This window comes from Athene cunicularia (assembly GCF_003259725.1).
Source record: "Athene cunicularia isolate RWA chromosome 5 unlocalized genomic scaffold, athCun1 chr5_part1, whole genome shotgun sequence".
Classification (NCBI taxonomy): domain Eukaryota; kingdom Metazoa; phylum Chordata; class Aves; order Strigiformes; family Strigidae; genus Athene; species Athene cunicularia.
In genome coordinates, this window is record NW_020799101.1 from 40,094,821 (window position 1) to 40,108,619 (window position 13,799).

Consider the following 13,799-nt stretch of genomic DNA (forward strand, 5'->3'; position numbering starts at 1 on the left):
TGTGTCGGACTTTGAACTACTGTGTTTGGATATGGGAAGAATTTCTTATACATTTAGCGCCGGCGGCCCCGCGCTGGCCTGGCGCCGCCTGAGCTGCGCCCCTGGAAGGCCGAACCGAGAGAGGGGTGGGCCTCTGGGAAGGCGAAGGGGTCTCCAGCGCTTCTAGTGTACCGGCCGTGTTTGGAGTTGTGTGGAGAAAAGTTGGTTTGCCTCGCGGTCAATCAGCCTTTACCAGGCTGTGGAAGGCAGTAACGTACGCTTTCTGTGAGGCTTTTGAGCTTCAGGAGCAAAATTAAACGCTCTTCTTGATACTTAGAACAAATTTTTTTTATTGTTGGGTAGTCTAGACCTTCTCATCAGCAAGAAAATGCTAATCGTTTCAACAGATGTCGATGAAATTGATTCAGTTTTGCAGAACAAAAAAGCCCCAAGTGACACAAGCCGTCTTTAACAGTAGGTTGTAGGGGTGGTGAGGCATGACTGGAAAATCCAGCAAGGCTGGCTCTTGATTTGGCATTCATTTTCACTGCTGTATTGACTTAAAACTCAAGTGGAAGATGTTTACTTAAACTCGGTGACATTAAGCCCTCTAATATATCTTACTTTTTTGTGCCTTTGCAGGGGAAGAAGTTTAACTTTGGGAAGATTCTCTTCAGCAACACCACCATTTTCCTGAGATGTAAGTGGTTACAAGGGATTAACCTGCTCTTCCTGCTGTTTGACACCCCCCCTACTTAAACATTTGGGAGTCAAAACACTGTGAAGTGTTTAACTGTGCTGGTTGCAGTGACAGCTAATCTAGTGCTGGATGAAAGCCATAGCTCTGATATGGTTGGGTATGTTTAACAACCTTGAAGCTTCCCAATTGTGATCTGTTTAGGCTGTAGCAGAAATTAATGGTTCTGTTCAGGCCCTCTGTGGAGAGGGCAAGACCGGCAATAGGAGCACCACTTCATTTCAGATAGTGGGTGATGAGGTGTGGGATGTGCTGAGCCCTGCTGTGAGGTGTGCTTTCCCATTTTAAGATATGCCTAATTCCTCCATCTGGGAGATCTGGTGCAGACCGGGATGGGAGCTATTTGTGTTGCAGGGTGACTGATACCAGTGTGCGGGAAGCAGTGCTTTTTGAGTCCTTGCTCCTTTTTACCTGGGTGTTCTGGGAGTGATAAGGGAATGCACACTATGGCAGACCTCTCCTGAGAGCTGTTTTCTTCTCCTGATCACAGTGTGTCTGTGCTACATAGCAGACATTTGCAGCCTTTCTGTTTGTTCTGTTTACTGCTCTTTAATCTGGCCAGGGCTATGGTGGGTTATGTAGGTTGCTGCTCAAAGGAGAGTTTCTGGGAAATATCCTCTTATCTGTGAACATGAGAGCAGTATTTAGATGGTAAAGAGATGATGTAGGTGACTTGTGGAAGCCAGTAGCTGATTTAGAAAGACTTGAAATCTTTCCCATGTACTTTGAGCCCTTTAAGGAGTTGTTTGCACCAGTTTTACCATGGGGGGAAGCTGTTTGATCTCCAGCTGCTAATTGGATAGTTATACAGGTACAGTGCCTGTGAAAGCCCTTCTGCACTTGTCTGAAATGAGAAAATAAAAGTAACTTTAAAGGTGATTAGTGGGATCTGTGCCTTTGTTACTTCAGGACTCAGTTGCTGCAGTGATTGTGTTCTTTTTTAACTGAGAATATTAAGGTATAGCTGATATAAGGATTAGCTGATGCTTCTTGATGAAATTGTATCTTACTGTGCTCTACTATGTTTAGTACTTACCTTACTGATTTTTGGGTTTAATTTCAGATACCTGTCCTTCTTGGGATACTGTTTCAAAGGGAGTTTGTTCAAGTGCCTCCATTAATCCCCCATGAATCTGAAATATGACAATAGTATTAGAGCTGTTATTAGCAAATCAGTCCATCATGTCAGGGTTATTATTAGTAAATTAGTCCATCATGTCAGGGTTAAGATTTGCTCACTTGTCAAGTGTAGCTCAAATGCTAATTTTTTTGTCTTGCAGCAAGATAATTACAAGTGTGTAGCTGCAGGATCAAATTTGATGCTTGGGAAAAGGCGGGGGCATTTGAAAGGGCATTTGGAGCTTTGGTACGTGTTGGACTTCCCTGTCTAAAGTTTAACAGGAATCATATACTCGTACTAACATAGCATCTAAGAGGTGGGTTCCCACAGTAAAGTGTGCGGTATGTCTAATTGTGAGGTGTATGGTTGAATTAATCAAGAGAAGGAAGGAACTGAAGCACAGAGAAGATAAAATTTGTTTGTTGTAAGACAGGTTTGTGGCAACTCTGGTAGTAATTTGATCCCCTGGCTCCTGATAATGGACTTCAACTACACTGTGCTGTCAGCCTTTAAACAGCCATTAAGCCTTAAAATTCTTTAGTGAAGACACCTGTTTTACATACTGGTGTGATTAAAAGATTTACGTGAATTTAGATTCTGAATCACTGATGGAAGGAACAATGTCTAGGAACTTAATTTCAGTTTCTCAACCTAGATGATACTTAAACTGCATTTGATACTGAGAGGCTTCGACTTTACATATTGTCTTTTTTCTGCCCATGTCTGTGTGGAAACTGGTGTCTCTTCTTTTGTTTGCTGTCTGTTGGCTGATGTTTGTGTGGACAATATGACCCTTCTTGCCCACCATGATTGCTCATGGGGTGTTCATGTTTTTTGGTGAGCATCTTCATCTCCTCCTCCTCAATCTTTTCCTTTTCCCTTCTTGATTTTTAATTTTTTGTGTGTATGTTTGTGGTGTATTGGTGTCTGATGCTTTCTGCTTCTGACTGGGAAGACTGCCACTGATGTTTAATATTGTCAATAATGAATTTATTTTTATCTACTACTTTTGTTAAGTGCTATTCTAGAAGGCATCTGGTTTCCTGTCTAGGATCATGGTAGAAATTATGCTCTCTGTAAATGAATACAAAGACTGCAATGGAGTTGAATGTTGCTGGTTTTCTTTGAAGGCTAAGGATCTTAGATTTCCACATTACTGAATTCAGTAAATGCCATAGATGCCTTTTCTGTCTTTTAGAGTGTTTCCTTTTCAAGGTTTCTGTAATTTTGGTGTTTGCAGATACTGGAGGATTGTTCTAGTTGTGACCCTTTCTACCTTTAGTTGATGTTACTGCTGAACACAGTTTCAGTAATCTTATTTATTTTTAATAGCTAAGAAGATCTTTAAAATCTCTCCTGTTTTTGGTAGCACTTTTTTGAGATGTTCCTCATTTGATCATTTTTATCACAAGAGCCTTTGGCTTCTAAGAATTTGCCATCGACCCATGTCACTGCAGTGCGTGTATTGCCCATTACATTTCTTTGTTGTTCCCTCCGCAACATGTAGGGCTACATGGAAAATGTATGCCTTGTTTTCATGCTTACCAGAAGGTGTCATAAGAAAACTCTTATTTCTCAGTGATTGCATTCCAGTCTTTTTTAAGTCTTTGGTATGAGAGACTCAGTTGTTGAGTTTTTAGTTCTATGTATACTTGCTTTAGTAGTCATGTGGTTTACAGTGGTGTTAGCCAGTTAAGACTCCATGACAGGGTCTTTTTTCTAATTGAGTTTTTTACCTGCAGTGGTCAATATAGAAACATTCATTAAAAGCACTGTATGTGTAACAACTTTGTGGGTGTCTAGTCTGAGATAAATGTTGCCTGTAAAGGTGTGGGCACTTGTTAGCCACTAGAAACATGTTGTCAACTTCAGAGTTTTGCCATCTGTTGACTGGCAAAACCCAGACATAATCATCTAAATGGCTCTTTCAAGACTGAGTATCACTTCTCATTTTGTTTATGCGTGAAGCCTACTTAATGTCAAATTCTGTTCATCAGGCTTTAGTTTCAGAATGAGATTTGAAACACAAAAATCATACAATCTTTCCTGAGGCGGGGGGTGGGGGTCAAGTCTTGTGTTTCACTTTTCATACATGTTGTTCTCTAATAAATCAAAGTAGAAAGTTCTTATTGCAGTTTTAGGTAGCATTGAAGCTTTGACAGAGTGACCTAATGTATAGATGGCTTGTTTGTTTTTTGGGAGTGTGGGGGGGTGGATGTTGACTTGCAAAATCTTACCTTTTTATTTATTTTCTTGATGATGGCGTTGGTATATTTAAATTATCTGTGCAAATTGCCCGTAGTATTGACCTGTTCTTAGCTCTCTCTACCTGCTGTGTCCCCCACATCTTAGAAAGGGAAATCCTTTTGTATATTGTAATCATCGTGAGTCACTGCCTTCTCATTTGGTATTTGCAGTTGAGGAAATATCCCTGATTGTTTTGAAAACAAAAAGTTTCCAAATGATCTTCAGCTCTTTAATAGAATTGTGTAACGTTATGGTGGAGTTCTGTTTTCCACATGCTGCTTTCTTTCACTGAACAGTAATGAATTACTTGAAGAAAATGTTTTTCTGTTGTTTTTCTTTCAAGTTTGTGTTTAAAATTAATTAGGGTAGTGTGGCACAGAATGAGAGGAAAAACATGGCAGGTAGGGGGTGTCTTACATGTTTTTATCTGTTTGTTTTAGTTGAAGGGGATGAAAAATCCTGTGATCCGTCCCAAAGTTACAATGTTACTTGGTACTTAAGATATTCTGACTGCTACAATGAAGTCTTCAACTTCGGGGTAAGAATTGTGTGGAAAAACATGGGTTACAATTTTTAGGGGTAAGCACATTTGGGAGTGAGGGGTCTGGAGATGTCTTACTTGCATTGTCATTGATCTTTGGGCCTAAAAGACACACTCCTCCACTAGAAGAGAACACATTTCTGAATCATTTGGAATGGAAAGGAATTGATCCACAGCTTGCTAGAATTGCTGACTTTTGTGGATTTTGGGTAAGGTGGATGTGTGTGTTAGAATTCTTCTAAATCCAGAAGCTTAAATGAGTGCATTGACTCAAAACTGAAGTGTGTGAGTTTATGGTAGATGAACTAATTACTTATGACAATGCTTAATGATAGCAAATAGAAAAAAATGGACTTTTTTCACATTTAGGCTAAATCCTGTTCTTTATGGAGGCACCTTGCAAGTATTGGTAATTATTTATAAAATGTATAGTGTTTCTATTGAATATGGTAGAACATAACTGTGGTTTATACTGTGTAACAGCTTTCTCTGTTTACTTAAAATATTGTGACAGTTGTAACAACTGAACACAGTAGTGAGGTCTTTAATCTTTATAATAATGTAGAGTTTGTTTGTGTGTACTGAAGTTTATGCTGGTGCTGCATCTCTGCTGCAGGAATACTGGGATTTTATTTTAAGTAGATATTAAATCATTCAAATTCTGTATGGGGGTTTTTGGCCCTTGTTTTTATAGTCTTGTGTGGTCTTGATGGCCTTTATCCTATTAAATTCTGTTCGAGAGTGTGATCAGAGGGAAGTTATGGTGCTCTCCAGGTCTTGCAGCTGCCTGCTGAGATAAACCATTTGATATACTGGATGCTAACCTAAGTTCTGTTCTGCGCTTGGCAGGATGAACAGGCAGAGTACTATTTTGGGGCTACATCTGAAGAACATCCGGGTTGGTCAGGATACTATGCCACGGCTTCTCTTCTCTTTCCAAATTGCTCTGAGCTCTTCAGGCCTCAGGTATGGGTAGAAACTTCACAGTTTGTTCTGTTCTCTCAATCAATATACAGAGAAGATGGTAGTTCCTGTTAGATGTGTTAACCTCCTATGTAAGTATCACTTTAGGTTGGGAGGTACTTGTTTTTATCTGTTTAGGACAACCAAACTGCCATGAAGATTTCATAATTTTGCCTTACTTCTGGCTTGCTGTTCAACATCTGGCCCACCATGGTGGGAAAAAACCCACACCCAAACCACTGTAAAGTTCAGTGCTTCTTTTTGTTTGTGGCTGTGTTCTGAATTTGTTTCACTTACAGAAGGCTACTGCTAGTAGAGTAGAAGTGTGAGTCTCTGGCAGCAGAGTGCAGCTCCCACTAAATTTGGGGTCAATAAAGGATTGTCACTTTTTGCTCAGATAATGTTAATTTATAATAATGGAAATGAAAGAGTGTTGAGAAATGGGTTACTTATGCACTGATGGCAGGCTAAAAATGAAAAATAAGTAGTGCTAAAACATGTTTGAAACAAAACAAATGGAAGAGAGAAGACAATGCAGAACAGCATAGGGAAGTAATGTGCAAACATAGGCTCTGCACCAGCTGTATATCACCAGTGAAGCTGTGTGATCGTACTAATGACAGTGTATCACGCTGTCTTTCTTTAATGGTGTGCGTACTTAAGAATTCAAGGCAAATCATCTAGTGTTGCATCTGTATTCAGGCATTCCTAGTTTAGACAAAGGGTTTGAGTACAGAATACTGGGAAATATCTCATAATTACCAAACCTAGTGTTGTGGGGTTTTGTTTGTTGTTTGGGGTTTTTTTTTTGTTTTTTTTAAGAAAACATGCCTACAGGTGACTTGAAAAGGGTTTTTAATAATCTGTTTGCATGCCTCTAATTCCTTTGATATGCAAAGATTGCTTGGAAGGTTTTTTTAAAAAAGAATCTGTCTGCTGCCTGCTTTTTATGTTTAATATGAGAAATGTCAGTTCTACTTTACTTGGTTTTATTGAAGAGATCTTGTGGGTTTAGCTGTGTAATGTGAACTTGAGCATCTTAACTGAATGTTCAGGTTGGTAAAACTGGGGTTTTAAAAGACTTTAAGTGACTTTTCCTCCAATTCCTTTGTAAAGTTTACTGAAATTTTAACAAAATATGTTTCTCTTGGATACTAATTTTTGAAGTTTCACAGCAATTTCTCCTTTTGATTGTTCAGCTTTTTCCTTGTGGTATAGCAGTTTCACTGGATTTCATGTCACCGTAATTTGGGAGAGTTGGCAAAATCTGAATCTCTAATAGGTGCTCACTCATCTAGGGACTTTCTTTTGCATAGACTAGAGCAGAAATCTCCAAATCCTGTTTATGTCTGCGTAGATTTCATCTAGTAATGGAGATAGCCAACAGATTCGTGTTCAGAAAATAAAATTAACTTCACTACTGTTGTGTCTGTGGGTGCAGGTCTAAAAACAGACACCTGTTGTCTCAGGGGAGGAAAAGCAATTCTCAAATGACAAAATACTAAGTATTCAAGACTCCCTCCACAAATGGACAGTTATTTGATTTAGAAGAATGTAATACAGAGAATCAATCCTTCCTTGTCAAGTTTACTGAAGGCTGTTCTGGTAATATCATGTTAATATAAAGTATCTATTAATGCTGTACCTTTCTTATATTTTGTAGATTTTCTATAAAGAATTTGTTCATCCAGAGCCTCTCTCGCCTGAGAAACAAGAGGTAATTTTTTTTTCCTTCTAATGAGTAAGTATAGGTGTGGAAGAGAGTTTTAGCATTTTAATTTATCCATTTTTCTGTTTATCTTTAAGGGCTTAAAAGATAAGAAGGAAAGTGGAGGAAATCACACAATGGTGGCAGATAAATCTGTATGTATATTGAATGTAAACATGGATTGGAATCCAGCAGTCTTAAATTGCTGGGGGTTTCTTTTTAATGTCTGTGTTTTTGTATAAAGAAATTACTGGTAGCATTTACAGGGATGGTGCAATTCTGGTTTTTTGACATCTGGATTTTTTTTTTTTTTGCTTTAAACTAGGTAGCACTGTGTGGAAAAACAGAAAACAGAGTAACTGGTTCTATATGTGAAATACAGAACTCGTACTATTCAAACTGATGATATAAATTAAAAAATGTATTTTTTCATAGTAATTTAATCATTGATATGATGTGTTTTAAGTGGTGACTAATACTTAGAGATTACACTTGGTTTCATCTTTAACTAGTCAGTCTTTTTAAACATTTTACCTAACAGGTTGAGTGATTACTTTTGATTTTTTAATCTGTTATTTTTATTACATATTATGTTCAAGCCTTAACCAGGAATGATTGTCAACATAGCTTCAAACTGAATGCCCTGGATACCGAAAATGTTTTTAACTCCTTGAGTACTTATAGGGCCGTTTACCTTAAAGCTAGAATATAAATAGCTGTGTGTGTAATTGTGAAATGAGAGATCAATGCAGCAAGAGATGGAGATATAGGCAAAAATGGTATATAAAAATATGTCCATTTTCTTTCAAGTTTACTGGTTTTTTAAGTCTTAATTTCAGTCAATATCACCATAAACTTTTTCTGACACATAAAATTCTGTTGGCTTTAGGTCTTGTTGCCAGGAGGTTTCTTAAAAGGAATGCATGCTCTCAATACTGAAGTTGTCTTGGAGGGGCTGTTATAAAAAAATTCTTTGTGGTAGTGCCGCAGTGGTCATGCGAGTGGCATATTACAGATAGTCCTAGTTTTAACCTTAAAGCTCTTGGTAAATATTGCAATTTTTGAGATGGTTAGGACATTTTCAGTTGTGGACTTAACAGTTTTGTATTCTGGAACCCAAAGAAGTGTCTGATTTATTTTATGGTGCAAATATTTATCTGGGCAAGCTTCCTTGGTTAGATCATTGGCAAGGTTTGAGTCTTACAGGTATAAGAGCTGTTGTAGGTGCAGTAGTAGTTTCCACAGGAAATGACTACTATGGGAAGTTTTAACTTCTCAGCTACCTCTTTTATACTAAAAAATTCAGCCTTCACCAGGGAGCTGAGTTATATGTAGCTCTGCAGTTGCCAAACAATTGATTTCAGGAGGAAAGAAGTATCTCTGACGGTCCTGGTGTTTCTAGACTGAAAACAAGGAATAAGATGCTTTGCTAAATTCTTTGTAGGTTTTGCAATATCTCTGAGACGACTCTTGCAGTAAGCCAGTATTAGATTTGCAAATAAGCCATGTACACCCTCTAGGTCTTTGAGGATTCTTCTGGATTCAAACAGTAAATTTTAATTATTATGTCTAATAAATAGATTTAAAATATGTGCCAAATATTTATTAACAAGTTTTAGGGCTGGGAAGATATGAACTTTACGTGGAAGATGTCGCCTATGTATGACAAGTCTACTTCTGTCTTTCTTTTGTCTTCTTGATGATGCACTGTGAACATGTAGGCATTTTATTTTCAGGCAATGAATGCTGTTATCAAAACTTGGCGAGATGGGCCATATATATTTATTGTGCAGATTGGAATTACAACTGCAAAGGATTCTACTACCAAAGTTAAAAAAATGGAGAGAACAACACCTTCCTCGTATCAAAATAAGCCCTTTACAAGTAAGATAGCTGTTTATACAGTAAGCTAAAAATGTAGTGCCATTTTTTTAATGTATACCAGTCCAAGCATATTCTAAGTTACTTTTAATATATACTGTATGATTCAATTTCACAAGACGGTATCTTTCGCTTCACATAGATGTAAGTATTGCCTACTACAACTCTTTTCATATCATGAGCAAATAGGTGATTGTTAGTGTCTTGAAGATCCTGAGGTTGTTGGTCTGTCAGCTTAGTGATGGAAGTAAAGAAGAATCCCAGGCAGTTCAGTTTTGAGACTTGGTGGTGTTTTTCAAAAATGTCCAGACCAACACAGTGACTTTATTAATAAACTCAAATGTCAAATACAAAGATCATAATTGTCACTTTGGAATTACATTGTAGGATGCCTAACAGTGCATTGATAACCTTTACAGACTCCAGAGAAGTTTGAAAATCCCCTTGAACAGTTAACTTATTTGTGCTTCTGAGCTTTCCTGTTACATGTGAATCTCCAGCTCAAATTACTTTTAAGTACTGCCATGAGTTACCTGGTGATGGAGCATGTAATTTTAATTGCATGCTTTTAGCTGAGTGTGTTATGGGTCTTAACTTTCTTTGATTAGAGTGCAAGTTAAGTTTAAAAGCTCTGTGAAGATTTGGAATTTCTTTAGTTTGAGTAAAAATCAGTTAAGTACTTTATCCTGGCTTCCTCCTTTTGGTTCTTGTTCACTTTGGCTGTTGGATTGTCTTTTGACAGTGACAGTAGAACTGAAGGGGCCATATGAGTACCTCTCACTTGCAGACTATCCTCTGATGATTGTAAGTAAAACAGATTTTCTTTGACCTATAAGTCAGATGATTTGAATCTTAGTTAAATACTCTCCTTCCATACTTTAGGAAACATGAAGCCAGTGTCTCAGAAAAAATAATTTAGTAGAGGGTGTGTTTTGGTTGTGGGGGTGTTTTGTTTTGTTTTGTTTTTTCTTTGTATTAAATACAGGGTAGGGAAAACAGACACAGATATTTTGGATGCTTGCATGTGCCACTAATGTTGTCCTTCTCTGGATTGTTTGACTAGACGTCTATCAATTTGTAGTTCCAGGAGTTATCGGTATTAACTCTAAACTGAGCAGTTTTACTGATGCTGTTTTTCTCCTTAGCTTGTATCTTAGAAAACTTGCTATTCTATGCTTTTGTTTACAGCTCTCCTTTCATTTGTCACTGCTTTCTTTGTTCTTTTACAGCGTAATCTTCCTTCCTTCAGCTGTCTTGCACCCCATGAGGAGGTCCTTAATACTGCCTAACAGTGAAGGCATAACTGAACTACAAAGAGCTAATCCCCTTTCTATTCAAAGGAGCTGTCGACTTGGTTTCTAGTTGCCTCTGTCGAGCAGTCTAAGAAAATAAAAGAACTTAAATATTTATGTAGTGTAGACAGACTTTATCTGGGGATCAATAACAAGTAAGGTCTCTAGCCTGACTGTATTGGCCAGAGCAGCCTGTAAATAGGAGAACCCGATGGCATTTCTGAAACATGTTTTACTTCCTGCAGGAGTAAAAAGCCTCCAGCAGCTCTGTTGACATGTGATTCACTAGTGTGAATATCCCCATTTCACAGGCTTGGAAGAAGGTCTCTGTCTAAATGTGTCTGTAATGGATCATCTGAATGTGAACTAGCATGCTTAGGTCCTTCCCATTTGAGCTGCATGTGTCAGATGTGAAAATCTGTAAGGGATCAGTAAGGTGTTCTCCTAAGGAAGGTGTTTTCAGTTGTGTAAGTTTCCATGGATTGTGCAGCTAACTCGAATGCTTGCTTGGTTTAAAAAATGCCTTCCGCAAGAGGAGACTGCATTATTACTGTCCTATATTTTGGCTAAGTATCTCCTGCTATTCTTTTGATGTCTTATTCTCTCCTTCTTATCCCTCCTCTTAATCTCAGTGTCCTTTTTGAAAACTTAACTTGCTCTGGTATGGTGCTGTCATTTAGAAAATTCAGCACTGAGTAGCATTGTCAAGCTTATTGTTTGCTGCAGGAGACTTGTACTGTGAAAGTTCCACAGCAACTAACACTGGACTGGAAAAAAAAATTAGCATAAAATGATAGTTTTTAAATAAAGATCTGGGTTCCTTTTTCAATTCCTGATTTTTGGCTGATCTAAAGCTTGGTCAAAAACTGAATTTGCTGGAAACTAACTTTTGAGAGAAATTGTCAGATTATTTGAGCAGAGGGATTACAACCATCAGTTGCTTATCTCAGTTCTGTGGAATGGTGTGTGAAGGTGACTTGTAAATTTATTTGCAGATAACTGTAAATGGAGTTAGTAATAGAAATGGAGTTAGTAATAGAAAAATATATGAGAAGAGACAGGGTTTCTAGTACTTGATGATTTGCCTGAGGTCTTATCTGAGTTTTCGAAAGCTAGTGGCATTTGATCTCTTCCTTAGTGAAATCGCCTCTGAATAAATTGGCAGACTGTTCTTCAAGAGAGGAATTGCTCAGAAATTCAATTATTGACTCCCTTTGTTGGCAGTGAGAAATTACTGTCACTGTGAAAGAATCCAGAGAAAGACAAAAGAAGCAATACTTGTTTCTAGTCACTTTTGTATATAAAAACTTCAAAAGTTGCTATACTCAGGGAGAAAACAGAGCTGTCTTACAGCTCTGGAATGTAATGTGGAATGGAAACAAGGAGATTAATTTTCTGGGTCTAAGATTCCCATTTCGTGTTTCTTTTTGTGTACTAGTTTTTCATGGTGATGTGTATTGTGTACGTATTCTTCGGGGTTCTATGGCTTGCGTGGTCAGCCTGTTACTGGCGAGATCTCCTGAGGATCCAGTTCTGGATTGGTGCTGTTATCTTCCTGGGAATGCTTGAGAAAGCAGTTTTTTATGCAGAGTTCCAGAACATCCGCTACACAGGGGAATCTGGTAGGTAGCAATTGCAGCTTGCAGTTTAATTGATGGGGCATAGCACTAATGGCTTCTGCTAAATTGGGGTTACAGATGCCTATTAAGTATATGATCACTTGAGGATTGTTCCAGAACAAAGAACAAGGAAACAGAATTTCTGCATTTTTTTAATATATTGTAAATATGATGATCTGTGTTCTTATACAGCTAAAATGCTGTTGCTTTCTCTGACTCCTGAATGTGTTAGGGATAGAAGATGCTAGATTCTGGAAAGTATTCACTGTAGTTCTAGTTTGAAGTTTAAAACAGGACTTTCTAAGTGTTGCTTGTAATTAATTTCTAACTATTGGTATTGGCCCAGGAAGGAGACTTTGAAAGTCCTTGTTATACATGACAGCATTGCTGATGACTTTCAGTGTTCAGACCATAGCCTGATAATCCATCCTAGGCAATTCTTTCCACATAAAACTTTGGGACTCTTGAGTTTTTAGGATGGATGCATACAAATGAAACTCTGCAAGTAAAACTTCATCATGCCTTTGTTAATTGGCCACACCCGTGGCGCAGAAGGTTGGCTGACTTCTTTGGAAGATCCCTTGGGCTGATCTTAGGAATAAACATTTTATGGATCACTTTACTCTCCGCTTTCTATGGATGTAAAATTATTCAGTAGCGTCTTTTATTGTAAGTGACCTATCTTCTCTGAAAGCTTAGTCTACATGTAGGTAATAAAAGGATTATACACTTTAATAGCTTACTTTCTGAAAATAATTATATCTGCTCTCATACTACATTGCATGCAGTAGTTAATAAAACCTAAATTCTATTTTAATAACCTCACTTCCTCCTCTTTGCTTTCGGTAGTTCAAGGAGCAGTAATACTGGCAGAACTGCTTTCTGCTGTGAAGCGCTCATTGGCTCGAACGCTGGTCATCATAGTAAGCCTGGGATATGGGATAGTCAAGTGAGTAGTTGTGTTACAGGTTTGTTGTGTTCTGTTAAAAGGCTTTTCACTCTCGTTTTTTAATAACTTAGGGCAGTATTCATCTCCCTGTGCTTTTGCTACTTAAAACGTAGGTGCTTTAGTTAAGTGATATTTATGTCTAGATTTCTTCAGTAGTCAACAGACATACAATTCCTTACAGTGATTACTGTTCTTCCCACTCCCTTCCATGTGCCACTGCTGGGTAGGTTTCTGAGTCACTGTTGAGATACTTCACTGACTGGAATGGGAGCTTTATATGCCTGCCTTCTGGGCAAAGAGGAGTTTCTAGAAATGAGGGATGTCAAGAATCACTGATAGGGGAGGGAATCTGCTTTAGGAGCATTTTGCTGCTAAGATTGCTCATCTTTGTGTCCCCAGCTGTATGCAATGGTAAAACAACATGCTGTGTGGCAGTGGAAGCTTCTAGCAAGTGTGGGTGTGCTGGGGGAACTGGAGAAAAGGTGGGCTGAGGCTTCTTGAAATGGTTGTAAGAAGCTAAACAGATTAACTAGGAAACAGGACTGTTGCCAATCTCTTCTTTAGTCACATCTTACCATAAAACAAAATGAATACTAAGCTTTGAGCACCAATTATTTCTGGATCTAGAAGTGGCTTGTCACAAGGGCCTTTTATTCACATGCTTCATGCCTCATGAAGTTAACATGACTTCACTTCCCTCTCTCCCCCCCCCCCCCCCCCCCCCCCCCCCCCCCCCCCCCCCC

General features: G+C 38.3%; 1 protein-coding gene across 1 annotated transcript in view; it reads left to right on the forward strand.

Moving 5' to 3' along the window:
- Positions 1–131: 131 nt before the first annotated feature.
- TMEM87A (transmembrane protein 87A) overlaps positions 132–13,799 on the forward strand; it is a 25,794-nt gene continuing 12,126 nt past the window's right edge. The window contains exons 1-10 of the mRNA XM_026849563.1: positions 132–216; positions 622–679; positions 4,544–4,641; positions 5,494–5,610; positions 7,271–7,324; positions 7,414–7,470; positions 9,052–9,199; positions 9,939–10,000; positions 11,927–12,110; positions 12,957–13,056. Of these exons, the coding sequence (XP_026705364.1) occupies positions 7,453–7,470; positions 9,052–9,199; positions 9,939–10,000; positions 11,927–12,110; positions 12,957–13,056 (512 nt within the window). The 5' untranslated portion in view covers positions 132–216; positions 622–679; positions 4,544–4,641; ... (1 more) ...; positions 7,271–7,324; positions 7,414–7,452. The remainder of the gene's footprint in view (positions 217–621; positions 680–4,543; positions 4,642–5,493; positions 5,611–7,270; positions 7,325–7,413; positions 7,471–9,051; positions 9,200–9,938; positions 10,001–11,926; positions 12,111–12,956; positions 13,057–13,799) is intronic.